The following is a 23,759-nucleotide window of genomic DNA, read 5'->3' as shown; positions in this document are numbered from 1 at the left end:
TATATATATATATATATATATATATATATATATATATATATATATATATATATATATCTCCATCCATCATCTGTAGCCGCTTTATCCTGTTCTACAGGGTCTCAGGCGAGCTGGAGCCTATCCCAGCTGACTACGGGCGAGAGAGGCGGGGTTCACCCTAGACAAGTTGCCAGGTTATCATATATATACATACATATATACATATATATACATATATATATATATATATATATACACACAGAGACACAGCCTATAAATATTTCTCATATTTTTGGAAGCAAAAATCACACCATCATGATAGTTTTCATAGTGTTTGATATTTCTTTGTTATTTATCTTAATTATGCCCATGCTAAAACTCAGACCAGACTGCTTCATTATAAAACGCGGTGTCAGTAGAAGCAGTAATGATGGCAGGAGCCTGGAGTTTTCTTCGTACACGGCGCTCATCAGCAGCACGAGTCACCTTGGAGCAGTTTCTTTACAGCTGGAGTGTAATACATGAGCACTTCAGCTGCGTTAGCATTTTCACAAATACACAATTACAGGAATCAGACTGACGAAGCAAATCTTTCTCCTCGCTTCATTAAGCCGTGCGCTTGTCTAGTCATCACCTCACGTTTATGATTTTAACTGCATGTGTAAGAGCATTAAATTAACCTCTGGATGTTTAACACACACACACACACACACACACACACACTGCAGTACAGTGCCGTCAGGCTATTTAACAGTTATTCTACAAAATCGAGTCGGCGACGAGTCGCGTAGCACCGAGTTGTCTATAATCCATGTACGACAAGATTGAGTGGAATAACTGTTTTATTCTACCCATGTTCACTGGATTTTGAGAAATGGAGCATTTTTATTTTTAGCAAATTCGACAAATAAAAACTTTATGTAAAATATCCGACAAAATAATTTCCACTTAGACTGTAAACAAACCAGCGAAATGACAGGAGCAATTTGTGAAAAATGAGATAATAATAATTCTTGAAAAATAAAAATACATTCTTACCATCAAATATTTTTATTCCACATTTTGTTGCTTTTTTATCCCCCACTGGCCAAAAGGCCCGAAGGGGGATTATGTCATGGTGATTTCCGTCCGTCTGTTCGTCCGTCCCCGGAAGGGTGCTCACCTTCTAAAATCAACTCCTCTCACAATTTTTGGAGGAATTTCACAAAACTTGACAGGATTCTTTGTTATGTCCGCAATATGCCTATTGCAATTTCGTTTAATTCAGTCACATTTTACCAGAGGTATGGCGCAGTTGCCAGCGGGAGATACTGTGCTTTCAGAGCACTCTTGTTGTTGTATTTTTTGGGATTTTGTTCTCAAGTAGAGTTTTTATTTCATCCTCGGTTGGTTCGGCAACACGCTCCACCATTTCGTTTTTCTCTACTCACTGTATATGAGCTGATAGCCGAGTAGTAGAGGAGCCAATCGGAGCGCACGACTGCTCATATCCAGCGAATGTGGATAGAATAAATATGTATATAACTGTAAATGTAATATTTGTGATATTGTGATGTGCTCTAATTCTGTTATTGTGGAGGTCATGATCAGTGGCGGCTGGCGGTAGATATTTTTATAAAGCTCAGTTCAGATTTGAGTGCCAAATGTTATATAAAAACTTTAAGTATATTAGTGATATATTTATCAGATTGAACTGACGTTTGCTCACACAAGATTCTCGTTAATAATTTTCAGGTCCACGTTAAAACACTGTCACATCAGCACCTGAGACTACAGTCTGTGTCTCTCTCACTCACACACACACACACACACACACACACACACACACACACACACACACACACACACTGTCTGCATTTAAGCATCCACAATAGCACAACTCAATGTGAAGTTTAACTTCCTGCTTGAGTTTCTGTCTGCGTTTAGTCATGAGTCATGCTGACATTCTCAAAATATAATAAACATAAATAATTAAGTCTTCTGGGAGGCACGGCGGTGTAGTGGTTATTACACGTGTAATAGTGAATATTACACGCCTTGCTCTTGGAGTGATCTTTGTTGGTCGACCACTCCTGGGGAGGGTAACAATGGTCTTGAATTTCCTCCATTTGTACACAGTCTGTCTGACTGTGGATTGGTGGAGTCCAAACTCTTTAGAGATGGTTTTGTAACCTTTTCCAGCCTGATGAGCATCAACAACGCTTTTTCTGAGGTCCTCAGAAATCTCCTTTGTTCGTGCCATGATACACTTCCACAAACATGTGTTGTGAAGGTCAGACTTTGATAGATCCCTGTTCTTTAAATAAAACAGGGTGCCCACTCACACCTGATTGTCATCCCATTGATTGAAAACACCTGACTCTAATTTCACCTTCAAATTAACTGCGAATCCTAGAGGTTCACATACTTTTGCCACTCACAGATATGTAATATTGGATCATTTTCCTCAATAAATAAATGACCAAGTATAATATTTTTGTCTCATTTGTTTAACTGGGTTCTCTTTATCTACTTTTAGGACTTGTGTAAAAATCTGATGATGTTTTAGGTCATATTTATGCAGAAATATAGAAAATTTTAAAGGGTTCAGAAACTTTTAAGCAGCACTCTATGTCCCGCCCCCAGGGGCGTGTCTTGCTCTACAGTAGCAGCTCATTAGGAGTAAACATGGTTCATCGCTGTGTTTCTGGCTGTGTCTTCCCAAACAACTATTCCCTTTTTACACCCACTGCTTGGCTCAGGAAAAAAAAAATTATTACCATTTATTGGTTTAGAAGAGGGAGGAGTCTGTGTGAGATGGCAGTTGGTTTGTTTTACCAGCTTTCCAGAATGTCTTTTCCTCATACTGATGAAGAACATGTTTCTGTCTTTATACGCTGTCACGGCTTCTCCATCAGTAAGACTCAGTAAAGACTTCATTTTCATAAAACTTTATAAAAAGTCTGTGACATTATACAGTGAAGCTAATAAAAGTGTAGAAACAAACAGAAAATGAAAAGGTAATCGTGCACACTGCTGGGGTTTTACCTGCGGAGATCCGTCAGAGCCCTGATCCCTCGTCTTCCTCGCTAATCTCTTCTTCTTCTTGTGCAGTGGCTTCGACTCCAGGATCATCTCCTCCAGCTCGAACGTCGGGTCACAGTTTAGTCTCCGTCTCTAAGGTCGTATTTTAAAAAAAAAAAATACAATTATAAAAACTAAACTGGGGCAGATGGAGCGTGCACCCAAGAGCCAAGAGACTCATTATTATGTATGGAACATTTTCACGGCCATCTGTTACCTACACACACTACAAGCAATAAAAAAAAATATTTAAATACTAATTAAACACTTTCCTATTACAATAAACAAAAAGGAAATGAGAATCCGCATCTTACCAAAATATAAGTAAAAACAAAAGTAATGTTAAAACTGTATAAAATAAATCACATAGTACACATGTCCATGCTATTCTATGATTAAAAATTCAGGTTAAGTTTTTAATGTGAGGTTGGTATTTTTTTTTAAAAATCCCAGTCTACACGTTTGATGGCTTGTAGCCATAGACGTCGGCGATTTTTTTGGAATGAGTGAGATCCTGCTGGAATTCTGTACATTTTAACCCCATCACTGCTACGATTCTGACACCCGACAACACAACAACTAGGCATTCGCTGAGTCTTTTTTGAGTCCAGGCTGCGCGCGCAATTTCCGCTTACGTATGAATGACGTTTACTGCGAAGGGGTCTATATAGTGAGTAGCGAGCAATTTCGGACACAGGGATTGTCAAAAGACGCGCACGCCCTCTTTCGAATGCTGAAGTTTTGTTTGTTTTGATAGCAATCAGGAAAGCTTAAAAAAAGTAGGAAATTCAGTCTGATGACTCAATCCAGCTTCCAGCGGTCTGGTCTGCACTCTGACTGATGTGTGCACGCTTTGGCCAGCAGGAGAAGAGGTGCGAAATGATGCTGCTTGCCCTTCGCAGCGAGATGTACTCGTTGCTATCGCGTCAATATCAAAGCAGGAGGAGGAGGTGCAAACTGGCACGAACTGTCTATGGATGCGAAGCGACCTCCTTGCCCTTTGGGTCAATATCAAACACAATATCAAACACATTTTGGTTTCAAAACGACGAATTTCGCCAAAAGGTGAGGGATTTTCATGTATGTTTTTATGTCACAGCATGTAACTGTAAATGGATAAAAAGTACAGCGGTGCTTGAAAATTTGTGCACCCTTTAGAATTTTCTAAATTTCTGCATGAATATGACCTAAAACAACATCAAATCCTAAAAGAAGATAAAGACATCTCCGTGAAAACAAATGAGACAAAAACATTATACTTGGTCGTTTATTGAGGAAAATCTTCCAAATATTTCAGCATTTCTATCGTACTGAGGTCATCTGTTGAGCTGATGATGGTTTAGGCCATATTTATGCAGAAATATAGAAAAGTCTGAAGCGTTCACAAACTTTCAAGCACCACTGTATGATCTCATTCTTTAATTCATTAAATTGTAATAATTGTCAGAACGCTGTAGTATCAGAGGAATAAAACACTTCACTTGATTTCACTGATTATTTTCCTGCTGCAGCACAACACACACAGAGTTTTTCATCTCATCTCATCTCATCTCATTATCTCTAGCCGCTTTATCCTTCTACAGGGTCGCAGGCAAGCTGGAGCCTATCCCAGCTGACTACGGGCGAAAGGCGGGGTACACCCTGGACAAGTCGCCAGGTCATCACAGGGCTGACACATAGACACAGACAACCATTCACGCTCACATTCACACCTACGGTCAATTTAGAGTCACCAGTTAACCTAACCTGCATGTCTTTGGACTGTGGGGGAAACCGGAGCACCCGGAGGAAACCCACGCGGACACGGGGAGAACATGCAAACTCCACACAGAAAGGCCCTCGCCGGACCCGGGGTTCGAACCCAGGACCTTCTTGCTGTGAGGCGACAGCGCTAACCACTACACCACCGTGCCGCCCCAGAGTTTTTCATTCTCTACTTAACTGAGATGAACAGAAGAGACACTGAGATTTTGAAGAGTGTGTGTGTTTGACCCTTACATTAGGGATGAAGCCTGGTGGGATGTGTTTATTAAGCACAGCGTCCCAGTTCACACTGGAGAGACACTCCGTGTCCTTCAGCTCAGAGAGAGACGAGAGACGCTTCTGTGCATCGACACACAGCAGCTGAAACATGGTGCGCACGTTTTATTTTTCAACGCACAAATGTACTTTTTTAAAAACATGAGTTGTACAGGAAGGTCAAATTAATGCAAAAAAAGAAACTAAAATCTTCACAATATTAAAAAACACTACACAGATGTTCTGCCTTATTGCATTTAATAGCAGAGCTCCAGACTTAAGAGAATATAGAAAAGCACTGGCCTGATGTTTGATGGCGTTTACGACAACACGAATGATGAATGAATGATGTATGTATACTACCACAGGGAACGCGATCGTAAGAGCCAGGCAACGCATCTCATAAACACTTGACAACCAGACAATAAAATTTGTATCTTTATTTCCATAAGATGGATGGGTTTTTATCCAGCCCTTATTTTAATTTGCTTTTTAAAAAAATAACCTGGGATTATTTACTAACCCAGTTTACACTCCTCTGGAGCTCCGCTTTTAAGCAGTGCCTAAATATATTAACAGTTATTCCACAAAATCGAGTCGTACATGAGCTGATAGCTGATGAGGCGCGTAGCACCGAGCTGTCTATAATCCATGTACGATGAGATTGAGTCGAATAACTGTTTTATTCTATCCACATTCACTGGATTTTGAGAAACAGAGCATTTTATTTTTTATTTTTTTGCAAATTCAATAAATAACTTTATACAAAACGTCCGACAAAATCATTTCTGCTTAGAATGTAAACAAACCGGTGAAATAACGGGAGCAGTTTGTGAAAAATGTGATAATAATTATTAAAAAATAAAAAATATATATGAGCCATTCCACCGAATCGGTGCCATTTCCGTCCCTAGAAAATTATATGTACAAATGCACGTAAAAATGTACTTTAAAATACATTTCCTTATTACGCAGAATGTCCTGCACATTGATCTGATTTCAAATTTAAGATATATAATTGTAAGGATTAATAAAAACTACCTAAAACACTGAAAAATAGCATGTGTTACCGGTCCCCGCACTCTATACTTAACTATGAAATATTATGATTAAAATCCTTCAGAAACAGTATTTCTTTTGCACTGTTGTGTGACTCCATATCCTATCCATGGTTTAAATATATTTTTTTCATAAGAAATCCACAATATCTTAGTTAAAATACACATTTTAGTCGTGTCCCTGGGTTTTCACTCAGTCCTGTTACCCAAACATATTACTCCATCTGACAAATTTGGAACATTCCATAAATCATATGCTCAACAGGAAGTTGCATCAGTTGTGTCTTCTGAAGGCCATGGGAAGACCAAAAGTTAGTTCTGTCATTTACTTTTCTGTATATTTGATGATTTTTTTAACTTTGACTGATAAGGTCAATGTCAACATACTGTCCTGTTACTTAAATTATTTCTTAGATGATATTTGTTTATTTTAAAAATACAGATTTTTGGTAAATCACTAGAATGTGCTAAGTGTGGTTATGCTATTAGCGATGACGCCATGTGGCTTAATTCCATGTATTAGCTAATCCTAGGCTAAAAACTCAGTCCTGTTACTTTCAGAGTTTTGGTAACAGGACTGAAAAAAATGCAGCCATCTTTGACTTCCAAACCTTGTAACATAGCCTGAGGTTGACCAATACACATTTTGAATAGTTAAATGTGTGTGTTATTATAATCAGCATTGAAAAGATATAACAAATTAAGTTTAATTTGGGAGTGGTAGAGCAAGCAAATGGCACCCATTCAGTGGAATGTCCCATATGTTCTTACCATCAGATACTTTTATTCCATATTTTGTTGCCTTTTTTTTTTTTTTGGTAATTTTTGGGGTTTTGTTTGAGTAGAGTTTTTATCTTGTCCTCAGTTGGTTCAGCAACACACTCTACCGTTTTGTTTTTCTCTATTTATGGTATATGAGCTGATAGTCGAGTAGTAGAGTAACCAATCAGAGTGTGTGATTGCTCATATCCAGTGAATGTGGACAGATATATATATATATATAGAAAATCACTGATATGAAAGCATGTTATTTTCTCGCGGTTTTACCTTCCTCAACAGAGACTTGATCTCTACTGACCAAGCGGCTGGATAGCAGGGATGGACTTTATGGAAGGACTGCAGGATCTCTGAGGTGGGCGTGCTGGAGCGCATTATATACGGCCTCTGGAAAATACGTCAGCGTGGGACAGGTCAGATTAACGCTGATCTATTTTATACAAACTGATACACCCATGTCTACTTCATCATGTATCTTCAATAGAGTGGTCTGTTTCAGATCCGTGTGTCACACTGATAAACTGGCAGCCATTTCTTTTACCTTGATAATAAGATTACTAATAATAACATTTATACTTTTTTTTAAATTAAGGTGTGGCATTGAAAGACTCATTTAGGATGAAGATGAAGGATAAAGATGTTGGCTGCAGAATTAAGTCACTACGCTCAGAATGATCTCATCATGTTATCCCATTACTGTGGTGATATATTCAGAAAGATTGCTGCAGTAATACTAAACGAGCTCTGATCAACTGATCCCAGATCTGCTGGAAGTTTGTCATGTCACCTGACCACGTAGCAGCTCGTAAGCTGTTATACCCAGAGACCACCAGTCCACTGCAAACGAGTAACCCGGATGTGCTCCCTCAAACGTCTGGAAAAGCTCTGGAGCTGCAGAAGGACACAAATGAGAGATGGTACAGTATGATACGGTTAGTGCTCTCTCCAAACCAGCTCATCTACAGGATCACAGTGGTTTTGTAAAACACGCACTATACAGACCTGGAGGTGTGTGTAGGCAAATTCAGATCTTATAAAATGTCTGAGTGAGTTACATACACACATGATATAAGAAATTATGTTCAGCTCAGATCTTCAGTTCTTCTCCATTTCTGTTTTACTGTCAGCTCGGGATCAGTATTCATATTCGTTCATAAAATAAACATGGAGCTTTTCCACAGCACTGATCTCTTTCTGATAAAATCTCACATCCATCACTCAGCATTACGAGATTAGACTGGAGGTCAATTACGCCTGTAATCCTGTTAGACTGTATCCGATACCATACACACACGTCCTCAGAGCTCTGAGGAAGCTGAACCCCTGCAAGACAGAGGGACCTGACCGTGCGGCACTGAGAGTCTTAAAGGCCTGTGCAGAACAGCTGGCGGAGGTGTACACAGACATCTTTAACACCTCACTCTCGCAGGAAACTGTTCTATGCATCTGTAAGTCCTCTGTCATAGTGCCAGTCCCCAAAAAAACAAACACAACCATAATGAATGATTTTAGACCTGTGGCACTCACATCAGTTGCTGTGAAGTGTCTGGAGAAGCTGGTTCTGCAACACATAAACTCTGTGGTTCCAGACATAGTGGACCCTCTTCAGTTTGCCTATCGCATGAACAGATCAGTGGACGATGTGGTGGCACTGGCGCTTCACTGCATCTTGCAACACCTGGACACTCAAAACACATACGTGCAGCTATCGTTCCTGGATTACAGCTCTGCCTTTAACACGATCAGGCCGATGAAACTGACCGCTAAGCTGGCGAACCTGGGAGTACCAACACCCACCTGTAATTGGATCCTGGGCTTCCTCACTGACAGGCCACAAGTGGTGAGGATGGGAAAGAAGGTCTCTGCTGAGCTCACAGCTAGCGCTGGGCTGCTGCCTCAGCCCCAAACTCTTCGCACTGTACACACATGACTGTGGATCCACCCAGGACAATCCTGTCATCAAGTATGTGGACGACACAACCATCCTTGGCCTCATCAGAGCGGGGGATGAGTCGTCATACAGGGACTCGGTTCACAAGATCACTGCCTATGGAGAGGACAATGATCTTGTCCTTAACACAGAAAAAAATGAAAGAACTCATAATAGACTTTAGGAGGACAGCCCGTCCTCTGCAGCCTCTCACCATCAGGGGGATTGAGGTGAAGCGGACTGACGGCTATAAGTTCCTGGGCCTTCACATTTCAGGAGGCCTCAGCTGGGCTAAAAACACTGCAATTTGGGTGAAAAGAGCCCAGCAGATGCTGTACTTCATCAGACTGCTGAAGAAGGCCAGACTTAGACGCCAGCCCCTCATCCAAGTCTACAGAGGACTTGTTGAGAGCATCCTCACCAGTGGTATCACAGTATGGTGTGGCAACATCACCCTGGCTGAGAGGAATCGCTACAGCAGGTAATTAAAAGAGCAGAGAAAGTCATTGGCTCTGATCTCCCCTCCATTGACACTATGAACACCCAGCGCTGCAGAAGGAAAGCACAGAGCATCCTTAAAGACAAACACTGCCCGGCTTATGCTCTGTTCAAGTGGGTGATCACGGGCTACAACCGGAGACACCACAGGCCTGTAAGCATCAGCACTCACAGGGCCCGACTGTAAAACAGCTTCTTTCCTTCTGTCGTTAGGCTGGTGGCACAGGACATTAAGGAGGGAATGAAGCACCTCTTACCACAACCCACTCAAACTCTGGACAGCTAACTACCTCATCGATTACTCTTCACGCACACACAATGTCTCCATGTGCAATATAAGTGGATTTTTTAACCTCTATCTCTACCTCCTCAACCAAAATGTGCAATACTCACCTAATATGTGCAATACCATTTCAGATAGATATTTATTACTTTATATATTTATTTCTATACAGTTACACTCAGTTTAATGACAGCCTTACATAGCTCTGTTTAGTACTCTCACTGTTTTTTGTTATTTTTACTGTGTATTATAGTGTGTGTTTTTTATTTTAGAATGTATATTGTTTTGTATATTTGTGAATTGGGGGCGGCACGGTGGTGTAGTGGTTAGCGCTGTCGCCTCACAGCAAGAAGGTCCGGGTTCGAGCCCCGTGGCCGGTGAGGGCCTTTCTGTGTGGAGTTTGCATGTTCTCCCCGTGTCCGCGTGGGTTTCCTCCGGGTGCTCCGGTTTCCCCCACAGTCCAAAGACATGCAGGTTAGGTTAACTGGTGACTCTAAATTGACCGTAGGTGTGAATGTGAGTGTGAATGGTTGTCTGTGTCTATGTGTCAGCCCTGTGATGACCTGGCGACTTGTCCAGGGTGAACCCCGCCTTTCACCCGTAGTCAGCTGGGATAGGATCCAGCTCGCCTGCGACCCTGTAGAACAGGATAAAGCGGCTACAGATAATGAGATGAGATGAGATATTTGTGAATTGTCTCTCTTGTGTGGGTTTAAAAAAAAAAGGTCTATGAAGCTGACTCGTGGAAAACGCTCAAGAATTCCAAGGTGCCTGTACTGCAGTGTACTTGTGCAAGTGGCAATAAACTCTGTTCTATACAGCGCAATACAGCAATACACCAGAGAGCCAAAATAAACAAGATAGATATACATTTTTTTAATAAAACCTGGGATGCACCATCTGAGTTTTTGATTCTTAATAGAATATGAAAAGATTGGACATCCCAGAGTTTCTCACTGAGCAGATTTTCAGGACAACAGAAAAAAAAACTGTTTGAATACATTATCGTTTCCATAGTAACAGCTCATTGACAGTTATTGGCAATAATACAATTTGTTGTATTAAATTATAAAAGAACAATCAATTTTCACTTGCGCTCAATCTATTGGACCCCACTGATTACTGCTGTGAAGGAAACTTTATCTGTGTTTTATAGTTTACACACAGATTTGTAAATGGGACACAAAATGGCTGTGTGATGATGGAATCAACGAGTGGTGATGGGATCTAAAGCCAGAAACTAGTTCATATCAAGCTAAAACTCCACAGAGTTAAAACAAGTGTGTGTGTGTGTGTGTGTGTGTGTGTGTGTGTGTGTGTGTGTGTGTGTGTGTGTAGAATCTCTCACCCATGTATGGCTTTGTCCCAGCGATGGATGTGGCTTTTAAATCGTCTTTGACGATAGCAGCAATGTTGAAGTCGGTCAGATGAGTGTGACCTGAGAGATCAGAAACACACACACACACACATCTCTCATTTAACCTTCAGCAGCAGGTGGCTAGAATTAGTGCTGGAATAATATGATAATCTTGCAGTATGATAACTGTCTGATCCAATGTCATGGTTTTCATCACGGCGTAAAAAAACAACCCCCCCCCACACACATGCTTTCTTCCAGCAACAGAGTACGTGCTTGTCTGTCACACCACAGGTTTCTTTTAAAAACAATAAGCTTTGTGGTTCTCGTTTGCTGCTTTAGAGGATTATGTTGCTTTATGTAGATCTACACACTGTGTTATAAAGACACTCGTATTAATGACTGTGTTTATAGTGTGTATAAGTGTTTATAAGCCCATCTGTATGTGTGTTATTTTGAGTTATTTTGGTGCAGAAGAGCTGAAAAAGGCTAACGGATGTAATGAGGGAGGGAAGTGTGAGCCAGTCACCTTGGAAATAGGGCGACTCTCATGTGTGCAAAAAATCAGGGCAGGTTTGTAAGTGCGGGGGGAAAGCGTCTGAGAGAGAGAGAGAGACAGAGAGAGAGAGAGAGAGAGAGAGAGAGACTACTTCATTGAGACATTTTTCAAACTTGAATGATACTTCAAATGTGAATGATACGCAACATTAGGCACCAAAATACATCAGCTATTTTTCAAAGAGCTCTCTCTCTCTCTCTCTCTCTCTGCTCGTCTCTGTCTCTTTTTCTGTCTGTCCCTCTCTCGGAAACCCTCTCTCTTTCAATCTTCCTTTTCTTCTTACCTCCTCCATTCATAATACTCTCTCTCTCTCTCTCTCTCTCTCTCTCTCTCTCTCCATCTATACAGAATCTAATTTTATATAAATGTAGCTGCAGAAGTTATACATTTTGGTGATTACTCAGTAAACGCTAACATGCAGCTCTGTACAAAACTCTTCGGCACATGTAAAGAAATGCTGTCGACCAAAAATGGCTTAAAAATAATTAAATGTTTCAACATTAAAAAAAATACTATAAACAGTAATCAGTGAGCCATAATAAATGAAACAAAGTCAGTATTTGGTGTGAGACGACCCTTTGCTTTAAAAAACAAAATCTCCGTCTGAGGTCCAGTGCAGTTTTATATGGAAATGAGCTGTAGCATATCTGTGAAGATACTCAGTCATCCAGGTACATAGTAATCTGTGGTTGGTAGAAGAGAGCAACTGGACTTGCTTGAAAAGTCTTGAAGACGTTTCGCCTCTCGTCTGAAAGGCTTCCTCAGTTCTGTCTGTCTAATAGGGAGTATCCAGTATTTATCCTCTCATGGATCATCATAGAATCCGAATCAGAATGCTGATGGCTGCATTGTAGGTGGCTGATAGATGTCATAGACCCCCACGTCTTCAAGACTTTTCAAGCAAGTCCAGTTGCTCTCTTCTACCAACCACAGATTACTATGTACCTGGATGACTGAGTATCTTCACAGATATGTTTCTATGCACTTTGGGATGAGATCCCTTCACTGGTGCGGGAGTATGAGAGGACTTCCAGAAAACTGGCGGACATCTTAGCCAGAGAGGATCGTTCATTTTTGTCAACCTGGAACGACCATCACTGAACAGAGGTGGGTGTCTATGACATCTTTTATCAGCCACCTACAATGCAGCCATCAGCATTCTGATTCTGATTCTATGATGATCCATGAGAGGATAAATACTGGATACTCCCTTTAGTCAGACAGAACTGAGGATGCCTTTCGGACAAGAGGCGAAACGTCTTCAAGACTTTTCAAGCAAATGAGCTGTAGGTTTTCCTGAGCGTCTTACAGAACCAGCCGCAGTTCTTCTGGACACTTTGACTGTCACACTCACTTCTTCATTTTACACCAAAACCCAGCAGCCTGGCGGCACAGTGGTGTAGTGGTTAGCGCTGTCGCCTCACAGCAAGAAGGTCCTGGGTTCGAGCCCCGTGGCCGGCGAGGGCCTTTCTGTGTGGAGTTTGCATGTTCTCCCCGTGTCCGCGTGGGTTTCCTCCGAGTGCTCCGGTTTCCCCCACAGTCCAAAGACATGCAGGTTAGGTTAACTGGTGACTCTAAATTGAGCGTAGGTGTGAATGTGAGTGTGAATGGTTGTCTGTGTCTATGTGTCAGCCCTGTGATGACCTGGCGACTTGTCCAGGGTGAACCCCGCCTTTCACCCGTAGTCAGCTGGGATAGGCTCCAGCTCGCCTGCGACCCTGTAGAACAGGATAAAGCGGCTACAGATAATGAGATGAGACCCAGCAGCCTTCATTATGGTTTCTTTTTTCATCTGAAAAGTGCTCTCTTGTGGAATATGCTGCTCAGATACAAACTTTTTTTCTGTAACATTTCATTTTGTGCTGAAAAAACCGAACGTTTGGAACTCTAGAATGTTTTTTTTACCGACTCGATAATGTAGAAGTCATAAAATAGAAATCTATAACAAAGAAGTTTGTATGAAAAAAAAATAGGGGGCCTAAGACTTTTGAACAGTCCTGTGTATGAAAGCCCATGTATCAGCATCAATCGTGCGTGAAGAGGAGCTGAGGAGGACAGATGTTTTCGCTGATCGCAGGTTGTGTATAAAATGTAAACTCAGGCAGCAACGAGTAAAAGTTTTGTGATAAAATGACGATGATGACTGTTTGTTGTTTTCTTTTTTATTTCTACGGTTTGTATGATGTAAATGCAGAGTGAAGCTCTTCAGCTCGACTGCGTATTTAATATGGAAACCAGACCCCATGCTGAGGCTCCATATTGTTTGACTATGTACGAGTTTTCCAGTACTGCAGGTGGCGCTGTTAAAATTTCATGAAAACAAGATTATTGCTGCACATTAAAGTGCCATTCCACCACTGGATGTATTCTTTGGCATAAAATACAATATATTTTGACAACATATATAAATGGTATCACTAGATAGAGAAATCTTTTAGCTTCAAAATGATATATCAAACATAATTTTTTGACAACGACAAGTATATTAATTTTGCGACCAAAGTCACCTACTCTTTTAATTTCCGCGCGTGATGTCATCGGCAGGTTCCCCTTCTTGTGTACCACGTGACGTGGCACATATTATCAGCAATGGCGGATAGAATGCGATAAAAATAATACCAATAAATCTAGCTAATACCAATAAATCTAGCTAACTCAAAGATTAACTCAAAATTTTTCGCAATTTTTTTGGCCCCCATACACGAGGAGAAATGACTCTCTCACTTTGGGGGTTTCCTGGTCTAAAAATAGACCGACACGTGGTACACAAGAAGGGGAACCTGCCGATGACATCACGTTTCACTACCGCGCGGAAATTAAAAGGGTAGGTGACTTTGGTCGCAAAATTAATATACTTGTCGTTGTCAAAAAATTATGTTTGATATATCATTTTGAAGCTAAAAGATTTCTCTATCTAGTGATACCATTTATATATGTTGTCAAAATATATTGTATTTTATGCCAAAGAATACATCCAATGGTGGAATGGCACTTTAAAGTCGCCTGTCGTGGCTTTGCCACGCCCTCGTTAGTTAAAGACTAATCGCATGCTTAAGATTTTTTTTTTTTGGGGGGGGGGCTTTTTGTCACCTTTATTGGATAGGACAGTGCAGACACAGGACAGGAAATGAGCGGGAGAGAGAGACGGATCGGGAAATGACCTCGGGTCGGAACCGAACCCGGGTCCCCGGACCCATGGCACGGCGCCCCAGCCACCCGAGCCACGACGCCCCCAAGACTAATCGCATGCTTGATGTGTAGCGTGTTTGTGTGCGAAGCTCCTCGCGGTGTCTGATCGCTCTGTTGTGTCGTGTTGCTTGTGGAAGCCAGAAAACCGTCATCTCTACTGGAACACTGAGACCTTAACACTGTGGACTCGTTAATATTCTAATTAACTCATTAAATTAAATTCATGTAATTAATTTGATTAATTCGATTTAATTAAATTTGATTCAGGGTTCAGAGCCTGAGGGACAAATTACAGCAGTGAAAGGAGGGACAAGCTGCAGAGAGAGAGAGAGAGAGAGATGGTTTATAAACAGTGCGGTGTTTTAGCTGCATGACTCACCGTGTTCATCCAGTAAGATGTTATCAGGTTTGATGTCTCTGTTCCAACAACAACAGAAAGAGAGAATGGCAGTTACACACAGTCACAGGGTGACAAACGTTACAGCTGATAAATGTAAAAGTGGACGGTTCTTCAGAAGGACACAAACACATCAGATAAATCAGCAGCCTGGACAACGGGGACCAGAGTTCCCAGCTGCACGATGGACGAGTCAGGAATAAAACACGATATGACGTAGATGATTTTCCTATAACAACATGCCCCAAAGTGTTTTACTCCTCTCATACCACAATGATTTGACAAATTTAATTTATTAACAAACAGCACGTCATAATGTTTACCTGAGTATAACTGTGTAGCTCCATTTACTGTCCTGTGAAACAGTTAGTTCCTGTTCTTTTATCACTTATCCTACAGCACCTATAAACAGTCGTTCCCTCTCTCATCCAGCCCCAATATTTTCTCCTTCTTGAAGTTAATTTAAAAAAAATGCAGAGAATCTCCTTTCGTCTGCTCTGTCCTGAAGACGTCAGAAAACTTTAGTTACAAAGTTCCCTCGGACTGTTAGAAAGCGCTGACACTGGAGACTCCTTCCAGAAACGTTACAGAAATAAACACCTCTGCATCACCATATCAATGATTATTTTTTTCATATCACAGTATTTATAGATTGTCTGTTGTACGAGTCTCTGTGAATGAGCTGTTGCTATAGAAACAATAACGTAATATAGTTGTTTTGGCAGTGCCTAAAAGAGGAGCTCCTGATGAGTGTATGAGCAAAATATCTGCAAGGGCACAAAATCACCCTGAATAGAATAATAGGAGTGCACAGTGCCTAACGACCATGCACCTGTTCCTGATTAGAGCTCAATCACAGCACATACATTTACATAAGGACTCTCAGTAACACACAGACTTTGTCAAAGCCTTGTATTTTGTATCACTTTTCTGGTTTTGACCCGGTTTGTGTTTTTGGATTGTGAGTATTGTGTTCCCTCTGATATCCTGTCTGTGCCTCACTCCACCACTGCCTGGTTTTCCACTCGGCCGTTGTCTCCATTTTGGATCTGTTTGTGAGCGTATTTTCAGTAAAACTCTTCCTGCACTTACATCCGTCTGTCGCCCTTACACAGCACAAACTGTTCAACAAGTGAGAGAACTATTTTAACTCATTTTATATGAAAGTGTCAAATATTTTCCCTAAAAAACATTAGTAAATAATCCCACATTATTTTTTTAAAAGCAAATTAAAAATAAGCGCTGGATAAAACCCATCTATCTTACATTTAACAGTTATTCCACGAAATTGAGTGAGCTGATAACTGATGAGGCGCGTAGCACCAAGATTGAGTGGAATAACTGTTTTATTCTATCCACGTTCACTGGATTTTGAGAAACAGAGCATTTTTATTTTTTGCAAATTTGATAAATAACTTTCGACAAAACGTCTGACAAAATAATTTCTGCTGAGGCAGACTTCTTAAAAACCTATCGATGGCGGCATGGATTGACTTTAGTAGTGTTTTTTTGCAGAAAGTGCTGTCGTGCCGAGGTATAGAACAGCTTTAGACATTTATTTAATTCTTCCTTGGACATTTCAGTTCTGTAATTTTCAAACTTCTTTGAGCTTTTGAACCAGTCTAAAAAAATTCAACAAATTTTAATGCTTAAAGAGGAAGAATGTAAATAAACCGGTGAAATGACAGGAGCAATTTGTGAAAAATGCAATAATAATAATAATAATAATAATAATAATTCTTGAAAAATAAAAAAGATACGTTCTTACCATGAAGTACTTTTATTCCATATTTTGTTGCTTTTTTTGTATTTTTGGGGTTTTGTTTTCGAGTAGAGTTTTTATTTCATCCTCGGTTGGTTCAGCAACACGCTCCGCCATTTTGTTTTTCTCTACTCACGGTATATGAGCTGATATCCTAGTAGTAGAGTAGCCAATCAGAGTGTGTGATTGCTCATATCCAGTGAATGTGGAGAGAATAATAATAAAGACAAATTTCGTTGTCCGGTGGTCAAGTGTTTATTAGATATGTTGTCTTGCACTTACGATTGGGTTCCCTGTGGTGGTACACGTACAGATGTATGAACACCATACAGTCGCAAAAGCCATCAAAAATCAGGTCAACGCTTTTCCATATTCTCTTACATTGGGAGCGGCACTATTAGATAGAACGAGTGCATTAATTATAAATAAATCTGTGATTTTTCAGCTGCGCTACTTAATCAACACCTTCTGACCAATCAGGGTCCAGAACTCAGCAGCAGCACTGTGGTGTAAAAATAGATCAACCACTGATTCCCAAAACCACAGACTTCCATTTTAAGTGAGTTTGTAGTAAACTGTCTGGGTTTTTTTTATTTCTCAATACTCATTAATCACAGATGCAGTAGAGATGGAGATCAGGTTTTGAAAAAAGCATTAAATTATGTACATCTTTATCCCATAATGTTCTGAACTTTGCGTTGTGCTCAGGTTCCTCGTCTTAGCGGTCGGCGAGTCGTTTGAGTGGTTTATTGATTGTGGGATGGTGTGAACGCTGGAGGGCTGAAAGCGAACACTCCTGCTGTCCAAATTCATCTTCGAGCTGGATGTTTTCCAACACGAGTGCTTTCAGCTCTGATTAGGGTCTGGTGAAGAGAGCTGTTTGAAATATAAATGTGAAGTCGGGGGAAAGCGCAGTGTCCTCCTGAAGGCATTATGTAAGCCACGTTAAAATTGCGCCCTGATGAATAATGCTCCGAGAACACTGTTATTTCCTCAGCGCTGTCTGAAGAAGCCAAGATCACTCACCGCTGTTACTCTGTGTGTTTTGGGATACAGCCTTTCTTTTCACAATCACTATATTACGTAATGTAATGTTTGCATGGACGGACTTTTCATCTGGCTCATGATTTATATACGTGCTTTTTAATCATTTGTCTCTACTGTGCTTTTTATTCCTGTCCTCTATCTGCCTCACTGGTCTTTTTAAGGCTCTTTATCGTTTTTCCATTTGTTGTTTTCTGTCTGTAAGTAAACCATGACACACACGATTAATAGTAGCACACACACACTTGCTTTAAGGTGATTTCTCAACCTGATGGTAATAAATGTATAACAGAAACGAAGTGCTGTGTCTCACACCTTTCAGTCTGTCCTGAAATACGCAGGTAGACAAATCACAAGAGCATCTGAGATAATCAGGTTATGTCTGATCTATCAGTTTGTTATTCAGAGGTGGAGTGACACAGACAGCAGCTCACATGAAGCATCTAGTGATTTTTATTCGTTTACCAATGAGAGAAAAAAATCATGTTCTTATACTGACCTTTGCTGATAAACAAAACCCTTCATCTCATCTCATCTCATCTCATCTCATCTCATCTCATCATCTCTATCCGCTTTATCCTGTTCTACAGGGTCGCAGGCGAGCTGGATCCTATCCCAGCTGACTACGGGCGAAAGGCGGGGTACACCCTGGACAAGTCGCCAGGTCATCACAGGGCTAAAACCAGGGCTCGACATTAACAGTAGCCCGATTGCCCGGGGCAACCATTCAATAGATTCGGACAACCAGACTCTCACAAATGCTTGCCCGATCGGGCAACTACCCAAATATGTCAACTTACGTGAAAAACAATGTTTATTCATTCATATTATGATGAAATTCCATCACGATTTGCGACTGTTTGACTCGGAAAGACCGCGTCCATGTTATCATTAGGGGATGTTCAACAACTAGCGGAATTCACATTTGCACATCGCGGGCTCGAAATGCAGTTTCCCATTGCTAATAATTATCGCGTAGTGCATATTCAGTGTTCTATTGGTATGTCCTTCACTACATGACTAATTACCGCATTACTCGCACAGGGCGCTAGTGTCAATGCTTGTTGATACAGACAGCGTCTGAGAAGGTTGAATAATAAATAAAAAAATAAAATAAACATCTCATCTCATTATCTGTAGCCGCTTTATCCTTCTACAGGGTTGCAGGTGAGCTGGAGCCTATCCCAGCTGACCACGGGCGAAAGGCGGGGTTCACCCTGGACAAGTCGCCAGGTCATCACAGGGCTGACACATAGACAACCATTCACACCTACGCTCAATTTAGAGTCACCAGTTAACCTAACCTGCATGTCTTTGGACTGTGGGGGAAACCGGAGCACCCGGAGGAAACCCACGCGGACAACATGTAAACTCCACACAGAAAGGCCCTCGCCGGCCACGGGGCTCGAACCCGGACCTTCTCGCTGTGAGGCGACAGCGCTAACCACTACACCACCGTGCCGCCCCTAAAATAAACATTAAAGTCACAAACTCTGGCATTATGTCTGGTTTGGAGAAATTTGGTTTTTAAAATAAACAAAGACAAGGAAGAGCAGAAAAAGAAAACCCAATCAAGCTCATCAGTGGATTCAAAGAAACTGTATGAGGTGAAAAGGCAAAGAACTGTTATTCCCAGCTGGTATTCAGAGTTTCCTGGATTGAAGTTGGTCAAACCTGAGAATGAACCTGGGCCACCCAGCAAACTCTCCAAAGATGATCCCAATTTGGATGTTGAATCAGTTGAGCCCAGAGCTAGGACCAGCCATTCAACTGATACTGATCATGCTGATAGGCATAATAATAATGGCAATGCACATTCATGGTGGTTTACACAAAAAGTGGTTAGACACGATATAATTGAACCCAGAAACCAAGGGAACACAAAGAAGGATAAGAAAATCAACAAAATAAGCTTTTAAGAGGCATTAGTAGAGCATGCGAGTGAACATTGCGTTGTAAGCATATGTGTTTGTGGCATATTCAAAGGAAAAAAGTATGTAATATTTGGGCAACCATGTTCTGAGTTCGGGCAACCAGATTTCTACAACCATGTCTCAAAGTTAACGTAGAGCCCTGTAAAACCCTTCATGTGATGTTTAATTTTTAAGATCATTTGCACCGATTTGTTTATAACCCTCATGGAGCTGTGATGCAGCTCAGCGCCACAGAGGAACTGTTTTATTGATCTCAAAACGCTGATGTTCTTTCTATGAGACAGAATATAACGTGATACGTGTTCTACATTTCAGATCAAAGGATGAAGATCCTCTAATGACAGACCTGCGATTAAACAAAACAGCGAAGTTCTGCTGACGTCATCAATCGGCTTGTGCGGAAACCCGACACACACTCATGCGTTCTTCACAGTGAGTGTTTTCCTTTCTTTTATAGCTGTCCCTTCGTTTTTCACTCTGACACTGTGATCTGAAATGTCCCACACAGACAGAGCTCATGATCTCAAAATCTCACTCCTGCAGAATTCTTTAACGATGTGTGATTTTCGTCTGTAACGTCAACGTCGGCCTTAAAATTGTACGATGTAAAGCCAAGTTCAGTCTCGCCAGGACGCATCACAGTAAATTTGGCTCAGAAACCAAAGGATTTATTTCTAATAGCCATTATTCAAATATTTTGCTATTCAAAACACTCACTTAGGGCGGCACGGTGGTGTAGTGGTTAGCGCTGTCGCATCACAGCAAGAAGGTCCGGGTTCGAGCCCCGTGGCCAGCGAGGGCCTTTCTGTGCGGAGTTTGCATGTTCTCCCCGTGTCCGCGTGGGTTTCCTCCGGGTGCTCCGGTTTCCCCCACAGTCCAAAGACATGCAGGTTAGGTTAACTGGTGACTCTAAATTGAGCGTAGGTGTGAATGTGAGTGTGAATGGTTGTCTGTGTCTATGTGTCAGCCCTGTGATGACCTGGCGACTTGTCCAGGGTGAACCCCGCCTTTCACCCGTAGTCAGCTGGGATAGGCTCCAGCTCGCCTGCGACCCTGTAGAACAGGATAAAGCGGCTACAGATAATGAGATGAGATGAAAACACTCACTTAACAATCTACAGGACTATTTCAATTAAAGATCAGTTAAATACTTCAGCATACTCAGGTACGTGCCATAATTATGAGACACGCACACATTAAAAGGCTGAGTTTAAGACATGATGTCCTGAGTATGATATTTACCGAGCCAAGTGTCATGTTTTTGTCATTTTAAAATAAGTTTAAATTATTTCATCAGTCATCAGATGGAGAAGAAACCAATTTCACATGAAACACTTTAGCTATTAAGAGGGCAGTGACGACCCATAACCCACTGCTGATAAATAAAACAGCATGGCAGGTGTTAGCATCAGGACACACACACACACACACACACACACACACACACACTGTACATCTTGTTCTCGTATCTGCTCTGCCTGTGTGAATCTGATACGGTGCTCTTCTCTCGCTCCACCGATCCGACAACCAATTACCTGCATCTAATGACCTCATTACATCATGGATCCTGATCAGAGCTGATACCTGATACACACACACACACACCTGATACACACTTCTGTTACACACCCTAGATATGCTGAGAGAAAGGGACCAGATGGAGTGTGACACCCAGCCCTCTCTGATACAGGTGCGTTTTCTCACAGACAGGAAGGAGGACTGTTGGTCTACGGTCAGCTTGACGCTGTGTGATGTTCACCATGACGGCTCTGTCACAGACAAAACCGTCATCTTGCTCATGTTGGCGTGTCAGTGTGAGAAATCTCGGATTAAAATCTCAGACTGCTGCTGTGACACTCGAGTAAAATCCAACAACAGGATGGCATGTTTTAAAGTGTGTTTTGTCCCCTGGTGTAACACCGACACGGTTCCAGCAAGGGCTGAGTTCCTGCACGATCCACATGGTGCTGACTGTGAGCAGAATGCTGGATAGCACACCACACCAAGCTCTGTCTTCTAGCTCCTCTGTCCCTGTTTAACTGATCCACGTCCTCACATGAGGGTCAGACGGTGTTTTCCTGTGGACTGTGAAACGCTTCACTCACTCTCACACGCTCATCCCCTGAGCAGCTCAGCCAAGATTCTGAGAAAGGAACAATCTAGAACTGTGATGAAGCTAAAACACTGTCCTTATTAAAGGTGTAATTAATATGAGACAGCGTTGAGTCTCACAGCAGCTCGTTTCCTCCTGAGAAGCTCCTTTGATATTACACACAGTTTGGGGACGTGTGTGTGTGTGTGTGTGTGTGTGTGTGTGTGTGTGTGTGTGTGTGTGCACGTGTCTGTCCATCAGTCAGTCTGTCTGTTTAGCCATCTGAATGTCTGTGTTGTTCTACTCATCTACCTATCTAGCTAGCTGTATGTCTGTCTGTGGTAGCGGCACGGTGGTGTAGTCGTTAGCGCTGTCGCCTCACAGCAAGAAGGTCCGGGTTCGAGCCCTGTGGCCGGCGAGGGCCTTTCTGTGCGGAGTTTGCATGTTCTCCCCGTGTCCGCGTGGGTTTCCTCCGGGTGCTCCGGTTTCCCCCACAGTCCAAAGACATGCAGGTTAGGTTGACATGGGGTGGCCTTGGGCTGAGGTGCCCTTGAGCGAGGTACCAAACCCCTGACTGCTCCCCGGGCGCTCTGGTGTGGCTGCCCACTGCTCTGGGTGTGTGTGTGCGTGTGTTCACTGCTTCAGATGGGTTAAATGCAGAGGATGAATTTCACTGTGCTTGAAGTGTGCATGTGACCAAATAAAGGTTTCTTCTTCTAGTTATCTGGTTAACTACCTTTCTATCTAGCTAGCTAGCTGTATGTCTGTCTGTTGGCTAGTTATCTGGTTAACCACCTTTCTTTCTTTCTTTCTTTCTACCTGTCTGTCTATCCTATACAAAACCTAAATTAAAATATCAAATAAAGCTAAAAGAGAACCTTGTAAAGTCCACACTCACACTCAAACTAAACTAAATCTATTTACATGTCTGTCTGTCTCTCTCTCTCTGTGTCTGTTTGTCTACCTGTCTGTCTCTTCCCCTGTCTGTCTGTCCTGTTATATAAAACCCGTCTGGTGTTTCTGAACTCAGAGAGACGACAAGGTCAAACAAATTGCTGTGTTACAGAAAAACAAACTGGATTAAACTGGAGACGGCGCTTGTGGTTTGATTTGTCACAATTCTGCATAAACTAAGCTTTCCCCTGTGATGGGAGAGTGAAACACACACACACTGAAACTTGATCTTCCCCACTGCTGTTTCCGTCTCCCCAGTGAGGAAAAGAAGTGGCTCGAACCAGCTGGGCTTCTTTCACATGTCATTACTTTAATCCTCTTCTTTCATTTCATTTTTAATAAGAGAGGAGCAGAAGTGGAGCAAATTTAAAATGATTTAAAAAGGTGATGAAGCAGACTGTGTTTGTGAATGTAAAAGAGAAATGTGATGTTAATGACATCACTGATTCCCACTTCCTGAGCGCTGCGAGGGCTTTGGGGCTCGAATCCCACCTGGATTATTTACTCTGAGAGGAAGAGAAGACAGACGGCTGTTTTTACAACAAACATTTCTACAAAATCTACAGCTTCTGACTCTGTATAAATGCATTTCTAATGTCTAACTTTGAACTACCTACATTTCTAAAATGAATGGTGGGCATTTTGACTTCATTAGTATGTCTGGAATAAATTAATTGCAAATTATTACTGCACAGTAATTCATAATGCAACAGCAAGCAATTTTATCAGGTTCAGTTATTTTCAGGAGCGTTTTCTAAACGAAACTGGCTCTGATGTGGATGGTGCTTAGCCGTGCTCTTGCGCTGGACTTTTTATTTCAGCCCACATGCTATTTGGTATTTATTTGAAGAGCTGCGTCTCTGA

At 41.6% G+C, this 23,759-nt stretch overlaps 1 protein-coding gene across 1 annotated transcript in view; it reads right to left on the bottom strand.

The window, feature by feature from the left end:
• The window catches only part of stk32a (serine/threonine kinase 32A), a 48,307-nt gene that overhangs the window by 4,418 nt on the left and 20,130 nt on the right, over positions 1–23,759 (bottom strand). The window contains exons 5-10 of the mRNA XM_060934951.1: positions 15,092–15,129; positions 10,956–11,045; positions 7,684–7,787; positions 7,167–7,283; positions 5,041–5,166; positions 3,007–3,135 (exon numbers count right to left, since the gene is read on the bottom strand). Of these exons, the coding sequence (XP_060790934.1) occupies positions 3,007–3,135; positions 5,041–5,166; positions 7,167–7,283; positions 7,684–7,787; positions 10,956–11,045; positions 15,092–15,129 (604 nt within the window). The remainder of the gene's footprint in view (positions 1–3,006; positions 3,136–5,040; positions 5,167–7,166; positions 7,284–7,683; positions 7,788–10,955; positions 11,046–15,091; positions 15,130–23,759) is intronic.

The sequence above is a fragment of the Neoarius graeffei genome, chromosome 12 (genome assembly GCF_027579695.1).
Source record: "Neoarius graeffei isolate fNeoGra1 chromosome 12, fNeoGra1.pri, whole genome shotgun sequence".
Lineage (NCBI taxonomy): Eukaryota > Metazoa > Chordata > Actinopteri > Siluriformes > Ariidae > Neoarius > Neoarius graeffei.
This window is presented reverse-complemented; position numbering and strand designations above follow the sequence as displayed.